Source organism: Nyctibius grandis, chromosome 4, assembly GCF_013368605.1.
Source record: "Nyctibius grandis isolate bNycGra1 chromosome 4, bNycGra1.pri, whole genome shotgun sequence".
Lineage (NCBI taxonomy): Eukaryota > Metazoa > Chordata > Aves > Nyctibiiformes > Nyctibiidae > Nyctibius > Nyctibius grandis.
Window position 1 is genome coordinate 61,291,590 of NC_090661.1, and position 19,781 is coordinate 61,311,370.

Sequence of the window (19,781 nt, forward strand, 5' to 3'; positions counted from 1 at the left end):
GAGAGCTCTGAATCCCAGCTTTCTCTCCACAAAGGAATGCTGAAAAAAGGATAGTAGCAGTAAGATAACTCTGATTAAAGCTGACTATAAGTAGGTACTTTAAGAAATTTTGTCAAGAGCTGCATAAGTACTTGACTAATCATATGTAAATCTATCCGTAGGCTACGTAACCACACATAGTGAATTAGAGGGAAAGTTGGTTTTCATCTCTTTCAAAGAGGTGCTTCCTGCCATACTGAGGCAAATCTCCTGAAGTAACCTGGCTGTTTATACTGAAATCCTGCTTTGCAGTCAGCTGAGCTGAGGGTATTCTTAGCCAGTTAATATGCATGTCAGTCTAATGCAGCTGCTCTTCATTATAAAAGTAGGACAGACTAGAGTTACTAGAAGTCACCAGGTTATTTCTTAATCAGAGTGGTGCTGGTTAGTACTCACCAGGATATGTCTGGAGTAGTGAAAGTACCTTTATTTTGTCAAATTCAGGTTACTTTTTAAATGTCTAGTGTTTAAAATAAAAGCAGCAAGTTCACTCTAACCAGAAAAATTCTTTATTATAAAATAAAACTATAAAAACCTGACGACAGAATGCATTTTCTGTGTCTTGTTCTTGCTGTCCTTCACCGTAGATCTACAAAGCTAAGTTGCAGGAAGGGGCAGTAAAGGATTGGGATAGTAAAAGAAGGGATTTTTCAGCTTTTCTTTCTCAGGCCACAGTTGCTCTTTCTAATGACTTATCTAAAACTGCATTTCCTCAGACCATTTGTTCAAAATGAAATCTCTCTCTTACCTGTAGTTCTGTAGAACTGTCCCAAGTTTGTTTCATCTGACAGAAATACAGTTCTGAATTTATACCAAATATAACCATGATGACTTGGCTTCCTTGGCCTTAGTTGTCTGAGACAGAAAATTACAGTGGGCCATTCTTTTCTCTAGAAACTTCTGTGTTCACATTCCTATTATATTCTTTAATTTGCATGTAATTTCCATCTTGATTGACTTCCCTGCATGTCACTGCTTTTTTAAGAGTAAATGTCATTATAGGTCATACAAGAAGTATTTCCAACTCTGCTTTGCACTTCTGTAGAATTCATTCATGAAATAATACTAATACATCTGGCACTTGAAGTACCTTTCTAAATTGCCTTCCGCTCATCTCTTCTCAGTTTTGGAACTTGAGTCATAATAATTCTGGCTTCCAGAATTACTAATTAGTCCGTGCCAACCAGATCTCTTTCAGAAGCATATCTAAATATATCAGGAGATTTCTTTGGCCCCAAATATACAACTTTAGGATATATCAGTATAAAATACACATTCAGAGTTTATTGCTTCACCTGCATAATTGGGATCTTCAGCTACAAACACATATTTTCATTGTCAAGTAGTCTAGATTTTAACAAAAGCATGAACTGTGTCTTACTGTATTCACTAACATAAATGTTAGCTTTATAAGACATTATCTGGGTTGATGAATGAGAAGCTCAGCATCTAGATTTGACTGATGTGTGGTATAACGCTATCCTACATAGACAGTACTCTTAAAGTAGGAGTTAAGAAAACAAACTGAGAAGTTATCACACAACATAAAGTAGAGTCCTTCTTGTAAATGTTAATGCTAGCAGTTCAAAGACATCTTAATGTTGTACTAGTAGCATCTGGGAATGATGCAAGGACATTAGGTATGCAACTAGTGTTTCAAAGCATGTACTATTAGCATCTCAAACAAGGCACTTACTTACAAAGAGTGTAATTGGATAGCTGATGAATTGAGAATGCTTCTTCACAATTTCTTTCGATTTGCCTTTCTTCCAAATATTCTCTTTGTTCTTCCTTTGGATTTAGGATAATCTTTGTTCTACAGCCATGGGGTTCCCCTTGAATGAAATCTGAGAGTTTTAGTGGCAGCACAAGTGGCCAAATAGCAAGCTTTTCCAGAAATTTAGAGTTAATATAATTCATAGAATCATAGAATGGTTTGGGTTGGAAGGGACCTTAAAGATCATCTAGTTCCAACCACCCTGCCACAGGCAGGGACACCTTTCCTCTATACCAGGTTGCTCAAAGCCCCATCAAACCTGGCCTTAAACACTGCCAGGGAGGGGGCAGCCACAACTTCTCTGGGTAACCTGTTCCAGTGTCTCACCACCCTCACAGGAAAGAATTTCTTCCTAATATCTAATCTAAATCTACCCTCTTCGAGTTTAAAACCATTCCCCCTCATCCTGTCACTACTTGCCCTTGTAAAAAGTCCCTCTCACGCTTTCCTGTAGGCCCTCTTCAGGTACTGGAAGGCTGCTATGAGGTCTCCCTGGAGCCTTCTCTTCTCCAGGCTGAACAGTGCCAACTCTCTCAGCCTCTCTTCATAGAAGAGGTGCTCCAGCCCTCTGATCATCTTCGTGGCCCTCCTCTGGACTCGCTCCAACAGCTCCATGTCCTTCTTATGTTGGGGGCCCCAGAGCTGAATGTAGTACTCCAGGTGGGGTCTCACAAGAGCGGAGTAGAGGGGCAGAATCACCTCCCTCGACCTGCTGGCCACTCTTCTTTTGATGCAGCCCAGGATATGGTTGGCCTTCTGGGCTGCAAGTGCACATTGCCGGCTCATGTTGAGCTTCTCATCAACCATCACCCCCAAGTACTTCTCCTCAGGGCTGCTCTCAATCCATTCTCCACCCAGCCTGTATTTGTGCTTGGGATTGCCCCAACTTGCATGCAGGACCTTGCACTTGGCCTTGTTGAACTTCATGTGGTTCGCACAGGCCCAGCTCTCAAGCCTGTCAAGGTCCCTCTGGATGACATCCCTTCCCTCCAGCATGTCGACTGCACCGCACAGCTTGGTGTCATCGGCAAACTTGCTGAGGGCGCACTCAATCCCACTGTCCATGTTGCCGACAAAGATGTTAAACAGGACCGGTCCCAATACCGACCCCTGAGGAACACCACTGGTCACTGGTCTCCACTTGGACATCGAGCCGTTGACCGCAACTCTTTGAGTGCGACCATCCAGCCAATTCTTTATCCACCGAGTGGTCCATCCGTCACATCCATGTCTCTCCAATTTCGAGACAAGGATGTCGTGCGGGACAATGTCAAATGCTTTGCACAAATCCAGGTAGATGACATCAATTGCTCTTCCCCTATTCACCAGTGATGTAACCCCATGGTAGAAGGCCACCAAATTTGTCAGGCATGATTTGCCCTTAGTGAAGCCATGTTGGCTGTCACCAATCACCTCCTTGATTTCCGTGTGCCTCAGTATAGTTTCCAGGAGGATCTGCTCCATGATCTTGCCAGGCACCAAGGTGAGACTGACTGGCCTGTAGTTCCCCAGGTCTTTCTTCTTCCCCTTCTTGAAGATGGGGGTTATGGTTCCCCTTTTCCAGTCAGCAGGAACTTCCCCAGACTGCCACGACTTCTCAAAAGTGATGGATGGCGGCTTAGCAACTTCATCCGCCAGTTCCCTCAGGACCTGTGGATGCACCTCATCAGGTCCCATGGACTTGTGCACCTTCAGGTTCCTTAGATGGTCTCAGACCTGATCTTCTCCTACAGTGGGTGGTTCTTCATCCTTCCAGTCCCTGCTTCTGCCTTCTGCGACTTGGGTGGTGAGGCTAGAGCTCTTGCCGGTGAAGACTGAGGCAAAAAAGTCATTGAGTACCTCCGCTTTCTCCATATCTTGGGTAACCAGGTCTCCCAGTTCCTTCTGGAGAGGGCCCACATTTTCCCTAGTCTTCCTTTTATCACTGACATACCTATAGAAGCATTTCTTCTTGTCCTTGACATCCCTGGCCAGATTTAATTCTATCAGGGCTTTAGCTTTCCTAACCTGGTCCCTGGCTTCTCAGACAATTTCCCTGTATTCCTCCCAGGCTACCTGCCCTTGCTTCCACCCTCTGTAGGCTTCCTTCTTGTGCCTGAGTTTAACCAGAAGCTCCTTGTTGTAATATGAAAATCTTAATCATCATTGACTACCTGATAATGATGAACGGGTGCTTTATACCTGTTCTGTGCTCCAACAAACGCAACGACGACAGCAATTATACCATTTCAATGTATATTTCCCTCAACTTTCCAAACCCTGATGAAGCATAGCAGTACACAGCAACATGTGAACTGCAAGAGGGAGTTTATAACGCAGAAATTCATTTAAGTTTGACCTTTTTCTTTAAATGTTATACATACTAAAAATGAAATGCATACCATCTTTATTCTCTTACTATACAAAGTTCAGTCAATGGTTATTGCCCAGCCAAGGCAAATTTGCTGCTAAAGTTAGAGATACCATTATATCAGATTGTGCACCGGTTCTGTTCTGCAATATGTTCGCTTGACATTAACCAGTTAAAAGACAGAGAACAGCGAATTCTGTTCATGAACAGTTATCGTTATCAATGACAGCAAGAGCGCCTTGAATTGAAGGTGACACACGTAATGCCTGTCTTTTCGGATTGTGAGCAGGGTCATATTTGCAATCAGGTAGGCAGAGAAGAAGCTGACCCCAAACTGACCAATCCTGGAGACACCAGCATGACTAATGCTTCTATTAAATCTCCTCTTCTGGACCTCACAGTAGTAATGGGGTCAGCTTTGGTCATCCCGTACCTGAATCTGTGATGGTTGGAGTGCAATTGTGCTTGTCGGGTCAGTCATTCCCAGGATCCAGCTTGTTTGGATCAGTCAAGGCCTCGAGTCCTATTTTGTCCACAGACCACAACAGAAGGCTTGAGCATTCTCAGGATATACTTAAGAATTTAGGCAGTGTTTAACTGGATGAGTCTCATTAAAGGCTAGATTACTTGCAACTAATGAATTGCAAACTGGCTCCCTCAGAAAGGTTTTCTTGCTGGAATAGAAAGTGTTGATGAGCAACTATTTCAGCCTGGAAGGCAAGAGTCTTCTCTTCATCCATGGGCTGATCTTCAATTTGCACAGATTCAGTGTTAATAAGGATAAATAGAGCTGAAAGCTTACTGCATGCGTACTTATACACACACACATGCACTTGAGTGTGGCATATGGCTTTTTAAACTGAGTGAAAAAATACACATAATTTTGGATATATGTCTTGAGAGCGAAGGACAGAGAAATATAATTATTGTTTCAGATGTATCATTAATACTCCAGTGTATATTTTGGATTTTCACTTCTCTCTGATTTCTAATTTCTTGCTGAAGATGAAGATAGCTGTCCTGGTTTGGCCTAAACCAGGCCGATTTTCCTTCCATGACAATAGCGTAGGATGAATAATTGTTTAATCAAGAGGAAATTAGTAGGCTTTTTAATGTAGTCATGTTAGATTGCATTATAAAGTAAGAAAAGTCATCACAAGATTTGATTTATTATCCCTAATTAATTTCCCATTTATATTCTGGGACATCCCAGAGTTTAAATTTTACCGTTATGACAAAATAACAAAGACTGGAGATTCTCACTCTCCTTTAACTGAAACGCTACCTGTATAGGAACACTCTGAGGTAATTATTTAATTTTAAGACTAAGCTTGAAATTTCTCTGGGAGAATGAGAGATATTGGCTTAGTTGGTATAATGATAAGGCTAATATGGACTTGCTCATAATCCATTCAAGTCAGAATAATACTGCAAGGAAATACATTGTATTGAAGGGACATGTTATATTGTAAAGTCCCTCCTGTTGATCATTTAATGGTAACCAAGTCTGAAAACACCTAAAGATGTAGAATTCCTATTTAAGTTATGATTAAACAGCCCCCTTTATTCACCTGTTTTGAATAAAGACCATGAGAGCCTTGTATCTTGCTACTAGCTGGTTTTATTTTGCCCATAGTTCTCTCCTGTCCCAGATGTGGGAAGGACAGAAGACATGAAACAGAATAAATTATAATTTAGACTGACGAGAAAGATTATGACAAGATTAAGTTTGAATTTTCCAAAGATTAGTGATGGAAAGAAACATACTGTAGCCACATTTCAGCTTACCTTAGCAGAGCAACTAATCTTCATCATCTTAAGTCTGGCAGTAAAAGAATCACTGTCATCACTCATCTTTCTGCAGAATTTAAGTAGCTAACCTTCAAACCATACTTTTAAAAAAAAAATCATCCCATCACTTGGTTTAGACATGCAGCAGAAGAGGGGGAGTAGAGAGAAACTGACCAAGACTCATTAGGCATGGAGCAAGTCAAGACAGGCGCTGAGAGTGCAGCATTCTGACATACCATGTATCAAAGGCTGACTGGGTTTGCTAACCCATATATTAGAGGCAAGCAGCCTCCTCATTTGTTGTTTAGAAACTATGATCCTGATCCTGCACTTCAAAAGAGCTTTTATAATCATCTATTCTTCCAGAAGGTGAGTAAAATGCTACCTACTCAAAATAATGTTGACTTATATTGATATTGCATAAATATAAATGATAATATTAAGGGTAAACTTAGAGAATCACAGAGTGTTTGAGGCTGGAAGGAACCTCTGAAGGTCATCTCATCCAACCCCTCTGCTCAAGCAGGGCCACCTAGAGCAGGTTGCTCATGACTATGTCCACTAACAGCTGCTCTGAAAAGAACTCATTGATGGGTGACATCCCTTTGCAATGACACAAAGTGGACCACAGCCCTCTCTCAGAAAGAATCTTAAAGCTAAACTTTCTATGCAAGCAGCTGATTCTGCCCTGTCACACATGGTCTCAGCACAAACAGCACTGAAGAACAGAAATGGAAGATATCTCTATTTGTGAGTGGCAGCATGGCTAAAGTGCATTATAGGACTGTTCATGTTTCTGAATGCAAATGAAGATAGTAGCACCCTTGTAAGATTGATCCATTAAAGCAAAAGAGAAGCTTAGAAACTATGTTAATAATACACTAACGAGGATTCCTCCTTGGTGCTTGCGCTATTGCTACAGTGGGCAAAGGGAGGAATATGGGTCTCTGTGTATGCCCTACTACCCATCCAAGAGCTGGGACATGAGAGTTCAGCGTGAAGTCTGTCTAGTTTGCAATGCTGTTAGGATTCACCAGATGGGGCTAATACAGCAAATATAAATATTCTCTATAGAAGTCATACTGAACATATATAGAGAGATAGGTAGAGAGAGCAATATGTATTTTTATATATGGCATAGGAGTTTTAATCTTCTAAAAGTCTTTTTTTTTAAGTTAGCCCCCTAAATGAGTCCATTATTTATAATAGATACTTTATTTCAATAATTTTCTATGAATTATATGTTTAACTAACCATTCACCACCACCCCACAAACCAACAGCTGTCTCAGGAAATCTGTAGGTTAGATCAATCTTGCTTATCAGTCTTGCTTATTTTAATTTTTTAAAAATCTCTAAACAACTATAAAACCACATATATAAAACAAGAAGGGTATATATTGTCTTCAATTCCTAGATATTATGCTTTTTTCCATGTTTAAATAAAAATATAAATAAAAGTTGTAAACATTAGTTTAAGCTTATAAATGTGTATGGCTTTCCCTTTTCATATGGGTACACTGATACAAAGACTGCTCCTGTCTCCTAAGTCCATCTCCCAGATTTAGTTTCATGTAGAGTCTCTGAAAATATTTAAGACATTGCAGTGAAGTTTTAGTTAGCTGACTTTAAAAAAAAGGAAATCCCTGCATGCCAGTGCATCCATCAGATGTCATTGTCTGTGTCAAATCACTGAATCGGGAAGTTAGTCTTTGAAAATTGAAAGTAATTGCCTGTGAAAGATGTCAGACTGATGCTCTCTATATTCTACCATGTCTTTAATAAGCAATTCTATCATTATTACTATCAAAGGGGATGACAATACATTGAGATTTGGTACCCTATATTTGAATTTAGCATGTTAAACCTACTTATGAAAATAAAAATAACAGTGAACAAATAGTCATCATATGGCATCTAACTCAACCGACTGAACAGCTATTGAGAACTGACATAAATCATGTTATACCCAGCACTTGGTCATAGAAAGATGGAGGCAATAGACAAGGAATCTCACACTAATGTGAATACTTGATTAAATGATTACTGATAAGTATACGTTACATAAGAACATAATATTGTATGAGCTGGATAAGGATGATAGTTTTAAGTAAACCCTAAACCCCAAGCGGGGACCCAAGAGCCTACTCTACAGAGGTAATCTTCAAACCACACTTTTCTTTAGTAATCTCATCACTTGCTTTATATATGCAGCAAGAGAAAGAGAGTAGAGAGAAAGTGAACAAGTCTCATTAGGCACAGATGAAGTCAGACTTCCAGTTAGGCACTTAAGACTGCTGAAAGCTTGAGTGCTGATAATTTTTTATGATTTTTTTTGTGTGATGAAATTATAAGGTATATATGATAATGATGTAAGAATACATGCATCATAGCAATAAATCCCCCTTCTCCTCAGCCAGCCTCTCTTTGTCTTGTAGATGACAGAATCCCTATCACACAAAAAAATTATGCCAGTTTGATGGAAAAATTGTATTGGGGAGTTTTGTCTAAACAGTCACACAGTTCCACTCACCAACATTCCAGTTCCTAGACATGAATACCATGGACACCAGATGGATGGCAGAGACTTGTGAATTTAAGTTGTGCCCTTCTCAGGTTACAAATGAAAGTAATGAGCATGACCATAATAATGACCATAATGAAGCCAGCACATAATTCAGAGAAATAAGCTTTCCTTTCTTTAAATGTGCAATGATTCAACTAGTGCTGAACGAACAGCCTGTGCTATGCAGTATCCACAGCTCCTGTGCTTCAGTGAGCTGACAGAAAAACTCATAAAAAGTACCATTAGAAGATCATCTATCTAAAACTTCAATGCTTCATCTAAAACAATTTGGAGACCATCATTCCGGCCATGGAACTGAAATTACACTTACGACACTGATGAAGAATCTCCTCCTATGAATGGACAGAAAGCAGATAGCCATTCTTCTTCTGAAGCTCTCTGCAACATGTTTGAGATAATACTGCCTCATGTAAGAAAGGTGATAGGGAATGAATGTGCTAACAAGTTTTCAGTCCCTCTTTGAGAAATACACCAAAGCAACAGAGAAAGATCTCACCATCAGTTAGGCAGATGACCTGGGGGAGGCTGAGGAACCTAGGATAAATTTAAGACATCCATGCACATACCTCTCTTCAGTGCAAAATGTTCAGAGGCTCTTGATTCTGGTAACCTTTTAGAACTTACTCACTTCTTCAGTTTAGGCTGGTAATGATTCCCTTTCCTTGGCTGTTAAAGTCCATTTTTTCCAAAGATACCTTTCTCAGCTTTCCTTATTTCCTGTTCTGCTTAGGGAGTCTTAAATCACACAATGGCATCCATCCACTGTTCTTGCATGGGTGACTTAACTAACTATTGCTCACACCAACTACAGGTTGCTTGGCTGACCTGCAACACCCCTCAATAACAATGTATTATCATAACACGATAACCAAAACAAGCTTCCCAATGGAAACCAGCTGAATGAAACAGCTGATTCTGATGGAAGAGAAAATAATTTTGAAGCATTTATGTACTGAATCTTTTGTTGCATAAGTCACAAACACACAAGAGTCTACTGCAGACTGCAGTTTAGGAGTGTTCTTGGCCTTTCGAGGGTACTGCATTCTCACACTGCAGCACTGATAAGCATCACTGTCCAGAAGTTCCAGTTTTGTAAGAAACTCAGTTGTTGCTGCTGGCCAACAATCAGATCTTAATTATTCACAGGTTTGTCATTCCTCAGCTGGATTACAGCAATACCATATGTAAGGATAAGATGTCTTCCATATTTAGGGAGTTTTGAGAAGTACATAATGCTGTAGCATATCTTAGAAACACAAGCTATTTGCAGGCATACCAAACCAATCTCTCTGGCTTTCCATAGAATTTAAATTAAATTCATTACCTCAGTCTTGTCTTCAGAGAACATAATTTCTACGACAGCTACAGCTTCAAGGTAAGAACTGTTGCTGACAAGAACAGCACTCTTCACTATGAAGGTAAGGTGGTCTGTTCAGGAGACAACTTACAGGGAGCTGATTGCAAACAGCAAAATGAAGTCATCCAAAGACACAACAGAGTTCCCTGTCATCCAATCTCAACTGCATAGCAGATTTCTTTTACTTTGCCTTCTTCAATCCAAATATTTGTTTTTAAAAATATCCATTTATTTTTAAGTAATAAAACTCCCCAACTATGAAAACAAAATGTTTCACATGCTCGTGCTCTTGAGGAGGGATGAGAGTACAAACAACACGCAATGTATTCTAGCATAGCAGAAACTTACTTGATAACACTTTGTAATACATCTCATGATGTATGACCCCATGTATTTAGTGTTAAATGTATGTAGTTAAGAAGAGATTCTTCGTGCAAATAAGGAGCTATGAAACTATGCCGTAAACAATATTTTCTCATGATGAAAGCAAGTTAGACGTACTTTAAAGTCCATGTAAGTCACTGGAAACATATTTCCAACACACTGATTCTTTTTCTTCTCCCTGTATTGAATGGAACTTGCATGCCATTCTCCTCATCGGCATCAATCTCTTGACTAGTTCAGATGTGTTGCTTACATATCCCTGTATGCCTCTGTTAGTAGTTCACACACATTCATAATTTGTTAAAACTTGACACATTGCAGAGCTTTTGACTCTTTTGACTCTTAAGCCCCTCACACACTAAATGCCTAAACTGGTTTTGGCATCAGAAGTCCAAGCAAGACTTGACAGAGCTATTATAGTTGACAGACACTGCAGAGATGGTCTACTGATTCCTGCCTCATAATCTGCAGGCAGTGCACGCTAGAATAGATACTGTTTGCATGATGGAATATGGGTGTAGTCACCATCTTTTTTTTTTTTTTGGCTCAGAATAGCTGGTAAAAGCATCACTAATATCAGTTGTTGCACTTTTTCGGGAAGTAACAGATGGCATTCAAATTCAAGCATAGAAAAGTCTTGTTGATAACTGTACTTGTATTGCATAAGTTTTAAGGCTGCAGTTTCCTCACGGCCAGCAAAAGCACTATTAATACTACATCCTGAAAAGCTGCAGGACCAATTTATGCCCTGCATAAATCAATCTCAAAGGACTACACTATTTTATTAATGTTACTGAATTTTGCTCATCTCTCTTTTCCCATTTGACAAAATATTTGTGAGAAGTAAAGGCACAATACAGCAGTGATTCTGACTGACTTCTATTTACTGGTTGTGTGGTGCATACAAAACAACACATCTAGGGGTGTCCTCATGGGATTATTTCAGAACTATCATCTTTGGTTAGCTTGAAACAGAAGAATTTACAAGTGGTACAGAGAATTTTTTCATAAGGCTTATCTCTGTAATCTCTTTTTTCCCATTCTTTAACCAAGTATTTGATGAGTATTGTTGATGAGGCCGTACAATAGTGTTCTTGTGACTTGCAGCTGTGTTTTTCAAATGAGTATTTGTCTTGGATTCTCTGTGGAATCTCTCCACAGCTTTTATTGATGTTTCTTGGTAAATGTTAAACACTGCATCAATTCTTTGACTTTTTGCACCATCGTGTACTGCTGATAACCAGGTACTTGTTAACTTTGTTTATTCTTTGGATCATGCTCATTCCATCAGTGACAGATGGCCTGCTGTGGTTTCAGTACAATTTGCATTCCACATGGTCCCTCTACCAAAGTTTCCTGCTTTATTGCTCAAAGTGATCTATCCAATGTTGTCAGTGTGTAATGAATAAGACATACTGAGTATGCCTGCTTGAAGCAACACTTTTTGTTTGTTTGTTTGTTAACTCCTTGTCTGTTTTGAATATTATTATTATTTAGAGATCCTTGTGTTTCTTGCTGTTCTTTCGGTGACTGAAAACATTCTGACCTTCTCTCTGGAAGTCCATTCATGAAGTTTCCACATGAGAGAAGCGCTCTCAAGATGACAATTCTTAAAATAATTGGAGGTCTGCTCACCTACTTTATGTGCTTTTAGGAGGTCATCAATACCATCTGGAAGAGCTGGTGATAAGCTGACAAGATCTATTGGTCATTACTGATTGGCTTTATCTTAAGAATTTCAAGCAAGTCTTCAATACCTGGCCTTTTGGAAGTTTGATTATCTGTACTTGTTCAGATATTCACTCAGACACATACTCTATTCTGCATGAGTTATCCTGGAGATCTTTGGATATTTCATGTCTCTCAGCTACCCTGTACTAACATTTTGATGGTCAGCAGCATCAAACAGCCCTCTGGCTCTGCTGTGCATTCCTGTCCCCTCCCTTACATAGTCAGTGTTTTTCATTTAACCCTATTCATTTCACATTTGCAGGGAGTTTAGTTCTCTATCCATTTATCTTTCAGAAATGGCTCTGATGAGGTCAGATGAGCACTGCTGCTGGTGAAGGAAGCAGCAGCAGGTAGTCACAGTCAAGAAAGAAGAGAGCAGGACAACGCCTTTGGTAGCAGCCACATTAGAGCAACACAGCTACAGCATATAACTATACCTTGAAAGTGTGTTTTTTATTGTTAATATAAGGTGATTAACTCTGTGCTGCTTATCTTCCCCTAGCTGTACATTCCCAACTCCTCCCTTATTTTGGCTCTAGCAATTCTGTGATGACTTGGATCAGCCTGGCTGGTGATCAATAGTTTGCTTACCTGAGAAACTGTAATTTTTTTGTTTGTGTTAGTTTTCAAGTGGATCTGACTCACCTTTTGGTTGCATGATTACTAGAACTGATGCAAGGGATGTAATGGAAATACGTACCTGAAGATAGAGTGGTCAAAGCCCCTTTTTTACAGTTGGAGATCAGTCTTAGATTAACTTGTCAATCATGAGGCTGCAGTTAGACAAACTCTTTAAGCTGAAACTGCTGCCTCCCTGCCCAGTGAAAACAATCCTTTCCAACCCTATGCTACTTCCTTCTGACATTGATCTGGTTCACTGTACAACACAGCTGGTTGTGTAGTTGCACGATGATCAGACCAATGAAGTGAGTTATTTGACAACCAGTTTTTAAGGTTAACATTTCAGGTCAACTCCCCAGCCTGGCTCTGCATGCAGCTGGCACTACAGAGGCTGGTGCAGAGCTGGAGGGATGGTGGCACTGTCTTCTTCAGGGGCAGCGTGGCCTTGACATGAAACGTCAAAGTACAGCTGCATACTTCATAGAATCACAGAATGGTTTGGGTTGGAAGGGACCTTAAAGATCATCTAGTTCCAACCCCCCTGCCATGGGCAGAGACACCTTTCCACGAGACCAGGTTGCTCAAAGCCCCATCAAACCTGGCCTTGAACACTGCCAGGGAGGGGGCAGCCACAGCTTCTCTGGGCAACCTGTGCCAGTGTCTCACCACCCTCACAGGAAAGAATTTCTTCCTGATACCTAATCTAAATCTACCCTCTTTCAGTTCCCCTCATCCTATCACTACATGCCCTTGTAAAAAGCCCCTTTCCAGCTTTCCTGGAGGCCCCTTCAGGTACTGGAAGGATGCTACAAGGTCTCCCCAGAGCCTTCTCTTCTCCAGGCTGAACAACTCTCTCAGCTGCCTGTTTACTGACTTACCCAGGGGACTCTCCCAGCAGGGTTCAGCAGCCCCACCTGAGCAGCCTTTCAGGAGCTGGCCGGTGCGCCGGCACTAACCTGTGGACAAAGCTGGCCAGGGCCACGGCAAACGAGCCTATGAACGTGGCCAGGGTGGTGGCACCCCGTTTTGGCTGCCCCGTGGCAGTGGCTCTCCCCCGGCAGCCATCACGCGTACCGAACGGCGCTGCCCCCGCGCACACTGACACCTCTCCGACTCCAACTCGGCACCCCAGGAGCGGGCGGTTACCATCGCACCCCACGCCCTGCCAGGGGCAGACACCCACATACTGAGGCGACGGGTCCCTGTGGGCCCGAAAAGCCGCTCCTCACACCCACCAGCCGGAGCCCGGCCCCCTTCTCTCCCCGTCCCCCGCAGCATCCGCCCTGCGCGCCGCCGCCATGTTGAGCTCCCCCGCGCCAGCTACCGCCCACCCCGGCGCCCCGCCCCGCCCCACCACCCCGAAGGCCCCGCCCCTTCCCCGCGAGGCCCCACCCAAGGGCGGGCAGCCCGGCGCGTGCGCAGACGCGCAGTAAACAGGCGCCGCCGCTCCTCCCCCTTACGCCGTTTGCGTGGCCGCCTCCGCGCAGGGCCGCGCGAGCGCCGGCGGCGCGGCGGTTGCGCAGTGGCGCTACATCCGGGCACTGGGGCAGGATGAATGCTCCTTTCCAAGATGGCGGCGGAGGGAGGAGGGAAGGAGATGAACGAGATTAAGACCCAGTTCACCACCCGGGAGGGGCTGTACAAGCTGCTGAGCCACTCGGAGTACAGCCGGCCTAACCGTGTGCCCTTCAACTCGCAGGGCTCTAACCCGGTCCGCGTTTCCTTCGTCAACGTGAACGACCAGAGCGGCAACGGGGACCGGCTCTGCTTTAATGTGGGCCGGGAGCTCTACTTCTACATCTACAAGGGGGTCCGCAAGGTACCGGGGCTCGGCCGCTGGGCTGGAGGGGGAGTGGCGGGGGCTCCGCGCTGGCCGCCCGCTGCGGGTCCGCCGGCTGCCCGTGGGGTGTGGGAGCCCCGCCGCGGAGGGCTGCGCCGTGGGCGGGGGGCAGAGGCCGGCCCGCCTCTCCTTCGCCCCCCCAGCGGCAGCCTTGGGGCTGGCGGCTTCTTGGTTGGGGCCGGGTTGTGGCTGGGACTTCAGTCGCTCTCTCGATTAACTGGCCCGTGGGGTAGCGGTTAGGGGAGGGGGAGTGTAGGCCTGGGCTGGAGGGCTGTGCGAGGGGACCGGCGCTGGCTCGGTGCTCGTGGGCTACGTCAAATACGGTGTCACCAACCGTAGGGGTGTGTGTGGAGGCCCTTCGGGGGGGATGCGATTGCTTGGGCCCTCCTTGGCATGCAGGAATGGGGGTTGCCTGTCCATTGGCAAGACAACCCTGGGCCTCCTTCACCTTCTGCTTCACGTCTTGAGTTTGCTGGACACTAATGCCTGTTGTGATTATGGTGGTGTCAGATCCCTGCTTCCAGGATCTTTCTAGCTTTGACTAAATGGCTACAGTATTCACTGTAATTTTAGGCCTTTATCGTGACTTTGAAGCGTGGACTGTTTCTAGGATTGTTTCTAAATGGGAGCAGTGGAATGAGCTGTGTTTCAAATGTCAGATAATTAACACAGAGAAGGTTGCTTTTGCGGGAAAGAACCGTTGATGCACTTGAGAGAGACTCCTTACCTGTCGTTATTTGATGCAGGAGTAACAGTGCATGCATTTGATCTCTTAGGACACCATATTTATGAACAAAGCCTTTCTACTTGTTGTTTCTTAAGGCCCTTGATTTTATGGGATTTAGAGAAGGATTCAGGATTTGTCATGCTGCGTGAGTGTGCGTCACTCTTAGTATACGTGAACACAGATATAATGATTGTCAGTTTTCTATTTTGTGTTTCAAAAAGTGGGTGTTCATTATCATACATACTTGGGACTCAGCTGCCATAATGTGAGTACCTTGAAATCTTCCTGCTCTTAGCCCACCATTCAGCATGGGATGAAGGCACAGAGAACTAGTGATGTACACAAAGCTGTGCAGGAAGCTTGTAGATGAGCAAGGAATTATACCTGAATCTACTACATCCTAAGCTAGTGCCCATATCACTCCTCTCCTGCACCAACTGGAGAACAAAGCATACGTGGTTATCCGTTGACTGTGACTTAACAGATCTGCTATGTCTTGTATGATTATATGGAAAAGTGTGTGTGTGTATTTTAGTTTCACCCTTTAATGAATTTTAATAATCTATTTATGTTGTAAGTAATACTTGGACAATAGTTTCTTTAAGCATGCGATGAGTATTTTCTGTCAAACAGTATTTGCTATTTATAAGCAGTTGCTATCTTTACCATTTACAAGGTACTGTGGGTGGCAATATCTCTGAAAATCTGTATCCTAAATTATTACCATGTTTGGATTCTGATATCTTATGTTCGTTTTTTCTGTACAAAGTAACTGCGGAGTTCTATCACTTGCAGAGCAAGCCTTTACGTAGTTTAGTAATGCCACATGTGATTCTTGCAAGTTGTATTAGTCATCTCTTGCCACACTTCTGAAAAATAAAAATCTAAAGCCTGGAACTTCATTGAAAATAGGGAACGGAATAACTTTTTCAAATTATAAAAATAGCTTTGAGCCAAGTAGTTTAATTTTTTTTTAGATGCTAAAAGCTGCTGGTGTGATACACAGTAACTGAGAAAATCAAGAATAACCCCATGTACCAGTACAAGTTGGGGGCAGACCTGTTGGAGACCAGCGTAGGGGAAAGGGACCTGGGGGTCCTAGTGGACAGCAGGATGACCATGAGCCAGCAGTGTGCCCTTGTGGCCAAGAAGGCCAGTGGCATCCTGGGGTGTATTAGAAGGGGTGTGGTTAGCAGGTCGAGAGAGGTTCTCCTCCCCCTCTACTCTGCCCTGGTGAGGCCGCATCTGGAATATTGTGTCCAGTTGTGGGCCCCTCAGTTCAAGAAGGACAGGGAACTGCTAGAGAGAGTCCAGCGCAGAGCCACGAAGATGATTAAGGGAATGGAACATCTCCCTTATGAGGAGAGGCTGAGGGAGCTGGGTCTCTTTAGCTTGGAGAAGAGGAGACTGAGGGGTGACCTCATTAATGTTTCTAAATATGTAAAGGGCAAGTGTCATGAGGATGGAGCCAGGCTCTTCTCAGTGACATCCCTTGACAGGACAAGGGGCAATGGGTGCAATCTGGAACACAGGAGGTTCCACTTAAATATGAGGAAAAACTTCTTTATGGTGAGGGTGACCGAACACTGGAACAGGCTGCCCAGAGAGGTTGTGGAGTTTCCTTCTCTGGAGACATTCAAAACCCGCCTAGACCTGTTCCTGTGTGATATGGTCTAGGCAATCCTGCTCCGGCAGGGGGATTGGACTAGATGATCTTTCGATATCCCTTCCAATCCCTAACATTCTGTGATTCTGTGATTCTGTGATTACTAACTTGTGAGCTTTGAGGTGTACCTGTTACAGTGTTAAATACTTTTTTCTCCGCATAATGTAAAACATATGCATTGTTAGAATTCATTTCGATGACCTTTGACAGTGTTAACAATTTAAAATACACTGTATATTCTATACATGTAATACATTAACTTTAGTAAAGTGAACCTAGAGAAAGAGCTAAAATAGATTGAAACACCCTTAAGGAAAATACTTTAAATGAGAATGGGGAAGATGGTCTGTCTTAAACGTGTAATACTTGCTTCTTTGGAATTTATTTTGAAACTATTCAATTGGAAGTCATTGTTTCGTGTATGTACAAAGTTGACATAAGAACAGTCTGACAGTCTTTCAACTGATTATTTGAGCTTTACAGAATCAAAAGTTATATCTTGTGGCTATCATAAAAGGGAGAGAGCTATTGTTACCTAAATTGACAGTATGTAATTCTGCCCTAAACTGGACAAACGATCAAACTCTGCATGCCTTCCTGCTCTTGGGGGCAGGAGGGGGAGAGGGACTTTATCTGTTGAAGACCAACCTATTTGTGATCCTCTGCATAATACAGATGCTAATAACTACTGTTTTAACTGTTAGTTCGTAATTATCTAAGTATCCCTGTAAAAAATTTCCTAGTTTCTTTATAATTTTCATTTTGGCTAAGTCAGATTACAATTTTAGAGTATGAGTTGAATTTAGTGAAGCTGTGCTGTGTGTATATATCAGGTAGCTATGATTTTGGCTTTTTTAAAAATCTTTTTTTTTAAGGTCTGCTTTTTTTTCTTGCTAAGAAAATGCTATTTTTTTACCAAAATGAATGAAAGAACCACCAGGACTTTATTTTAAGTGACCGTGTGTGTTAGATACTGAGATAATTCTTGCATCAGTAATCCATTGCAGATCAGTACACATCAAGTAAGAGTCACACTTAAGCCATGACACTTAAGAATAAATAATGTAATATTAAGTCAAAGATACCACTTGAAAGGATATTTCTTGAAATCAATGATGCTAAGTTTCTTATTTTAGTTTCCCTTAAATCCTAAATACATTGCATCTGCTGCATCTAGGTTGTAAGTCATGTTTTTACGTAGACTGCTAATGTAAGTGTTCTGTTTAGGATATTTAACCTACATAAAGAAAAAATGTTTCCAGGGATGTTTCTTTAACCTTGATCCTTCTTCCAAGAAACTTGGTTGGGAAGTTACATCGAGTGTCTAGGACAGTGGTGTGGAGATTGGAGTACTAATAGACAATGATAATAGTTTGAGAGAGAGACAAGAGAGAGTTTTGGACAGCATTTCAAGCTGTCTTTAGAGGCTTTTTGAAGCAAGAAGGTATTTTCTCCCAAATTTATTCTTCACCCCTTTAAAAAGGAAGCTGAATTTTAACTGTTTCATGTTTCCATTTTACCACTAAACTTTACCATTACCATGAAACATGTTTCCATGTTTTCCATGTTATAGAAAGCGCATCAATTATGAGCCAGTGCATTGTTTTTGTAATGAAACCTTATGCAGCTCTCTTTGTGTTAATAAGGCAATGCAGGCTTCCAGAAAACTGCTCCTTTCTCATTTAGATCCACTGAGGAAAGAAATAAACCTGTAGTTTAGTAAGGAGAAATTAAACGGTGATGGAATGAGATGTGGTTGCTTTGCTTGTGTAAGTATATAATTATTCCCAACTGTACTGTCAATGGGCTTTCCCTTTCAGTCTTCCTTAACTTTGGCTGATGTGTTAGATGTGTACAGTGATCTTCTGTTAAACAGAAGGGGTAAATTTTCATGAACTCAACTGATCTAGTGGCAGCTGAAAATGATAGTTGAGCAATATAGTATCCTCTTGGCAATGCGCTCCTATCTCCTTGCTGTCTTTGGCAGTGCTCAACCTCTGGTTGAGCTAGTTCAGCTTGCTAAACCAGCAGCAAAATACTTGCTGTTTTTCTGGGCAGATTTTCTCTTGATTTGGTGAGTAGAACTGTCTCATCTTGGGGTCAGATATTAGCAGGCACAGTGAGAGCAAAGAAAGGGTTGGGGCACGGGGGAAGGAACAAAGCTATCCCCTTCAATGGCCTGGGCTCTCAGATCAGATCCACTGCCTCATGAGGTCTCACCTGAATAAAGCTTCAGCCTTAAGTCAGATTCAGAATGATCTGTTCTTGACGGATTGCTGACTTAATTTTGATTAACTGAGTTACAGATGTTACAGGAAGCCTTTTCTGTTATTTTAGGGGTTTGCTTCTTCTTGGAGTAGGGTTATAAGGTAATAATTCAAAATTATTGCTCAAACTATGATGCATTGATGCTTTGGATGGATTGCCTTTTCCTGTAGCCCAAAATCAGGAGTGAGGGCGGTTGCTAGATTCTTGCTTATGAGATAGATAGTCTTGGGGTACTTTAATATGGTCTGTGGCTAGCTTTGCAAAATGATTTATTAGTTGATTCATTAGTCTTGAAAAGGAAAGCACTATCTCATCTTCCTTGCCTTAGGAATGACTGACAAAACAAGGTTTTCTAGATTGTTGCTGACATTAACTATCAAATTTGTTTCCCTTTCTACTAGGAAGCTAGTGCATTTTCCTTTAAAAAATTGCGCGTATGTATTCTCTGTATTTTGTGAAGGTTTCTGGGCAAGTAAGTCTGCGACTGTCACTGCAATAGTGTCGTATACAGGTACATATTAGCAATAGAGTCACAAGGTACACAGACTTAGTTTTTACGTAACATATCGGGAAGTTATGAAATTCAAATGTGTAGTTTAGCTTCTTACATTACGTTAAGCTTTTGACACTGTATTTAAATTCTG

General features: G+C 42.1%; 1 protein-coding gene across 3 annotated transcripts in view; it reads left to right on the forward strand.

Annotated features, from left to right (window-relative positions):
- The first annotated feature begins 14,113 nt into the window (after positions 1-14,113).
- WDR20 (WD repeat domain 20) overlaps positions 14,114-19,781 on the forward strand; it is a 48,719-nt gene continuing 43,051 nt past the window's right edge. For all 3 annotated transcript variants that reach the window (XR_011047978.1, XM_068398454.1, XM_068398456.1), the window contains exon 1: positions 14,114-14,455. Coding sequence is in view for 2 of the 3 variants with exons in the window: in XM_068398454.1 (XP_068254555.1) it covers positions 14,192-14,455 (264 nt within the window). In the remaining variant the exon portion in view is untranslated. The remainder of the gene's footprint in view (positions 14,456-19,781) is intronic.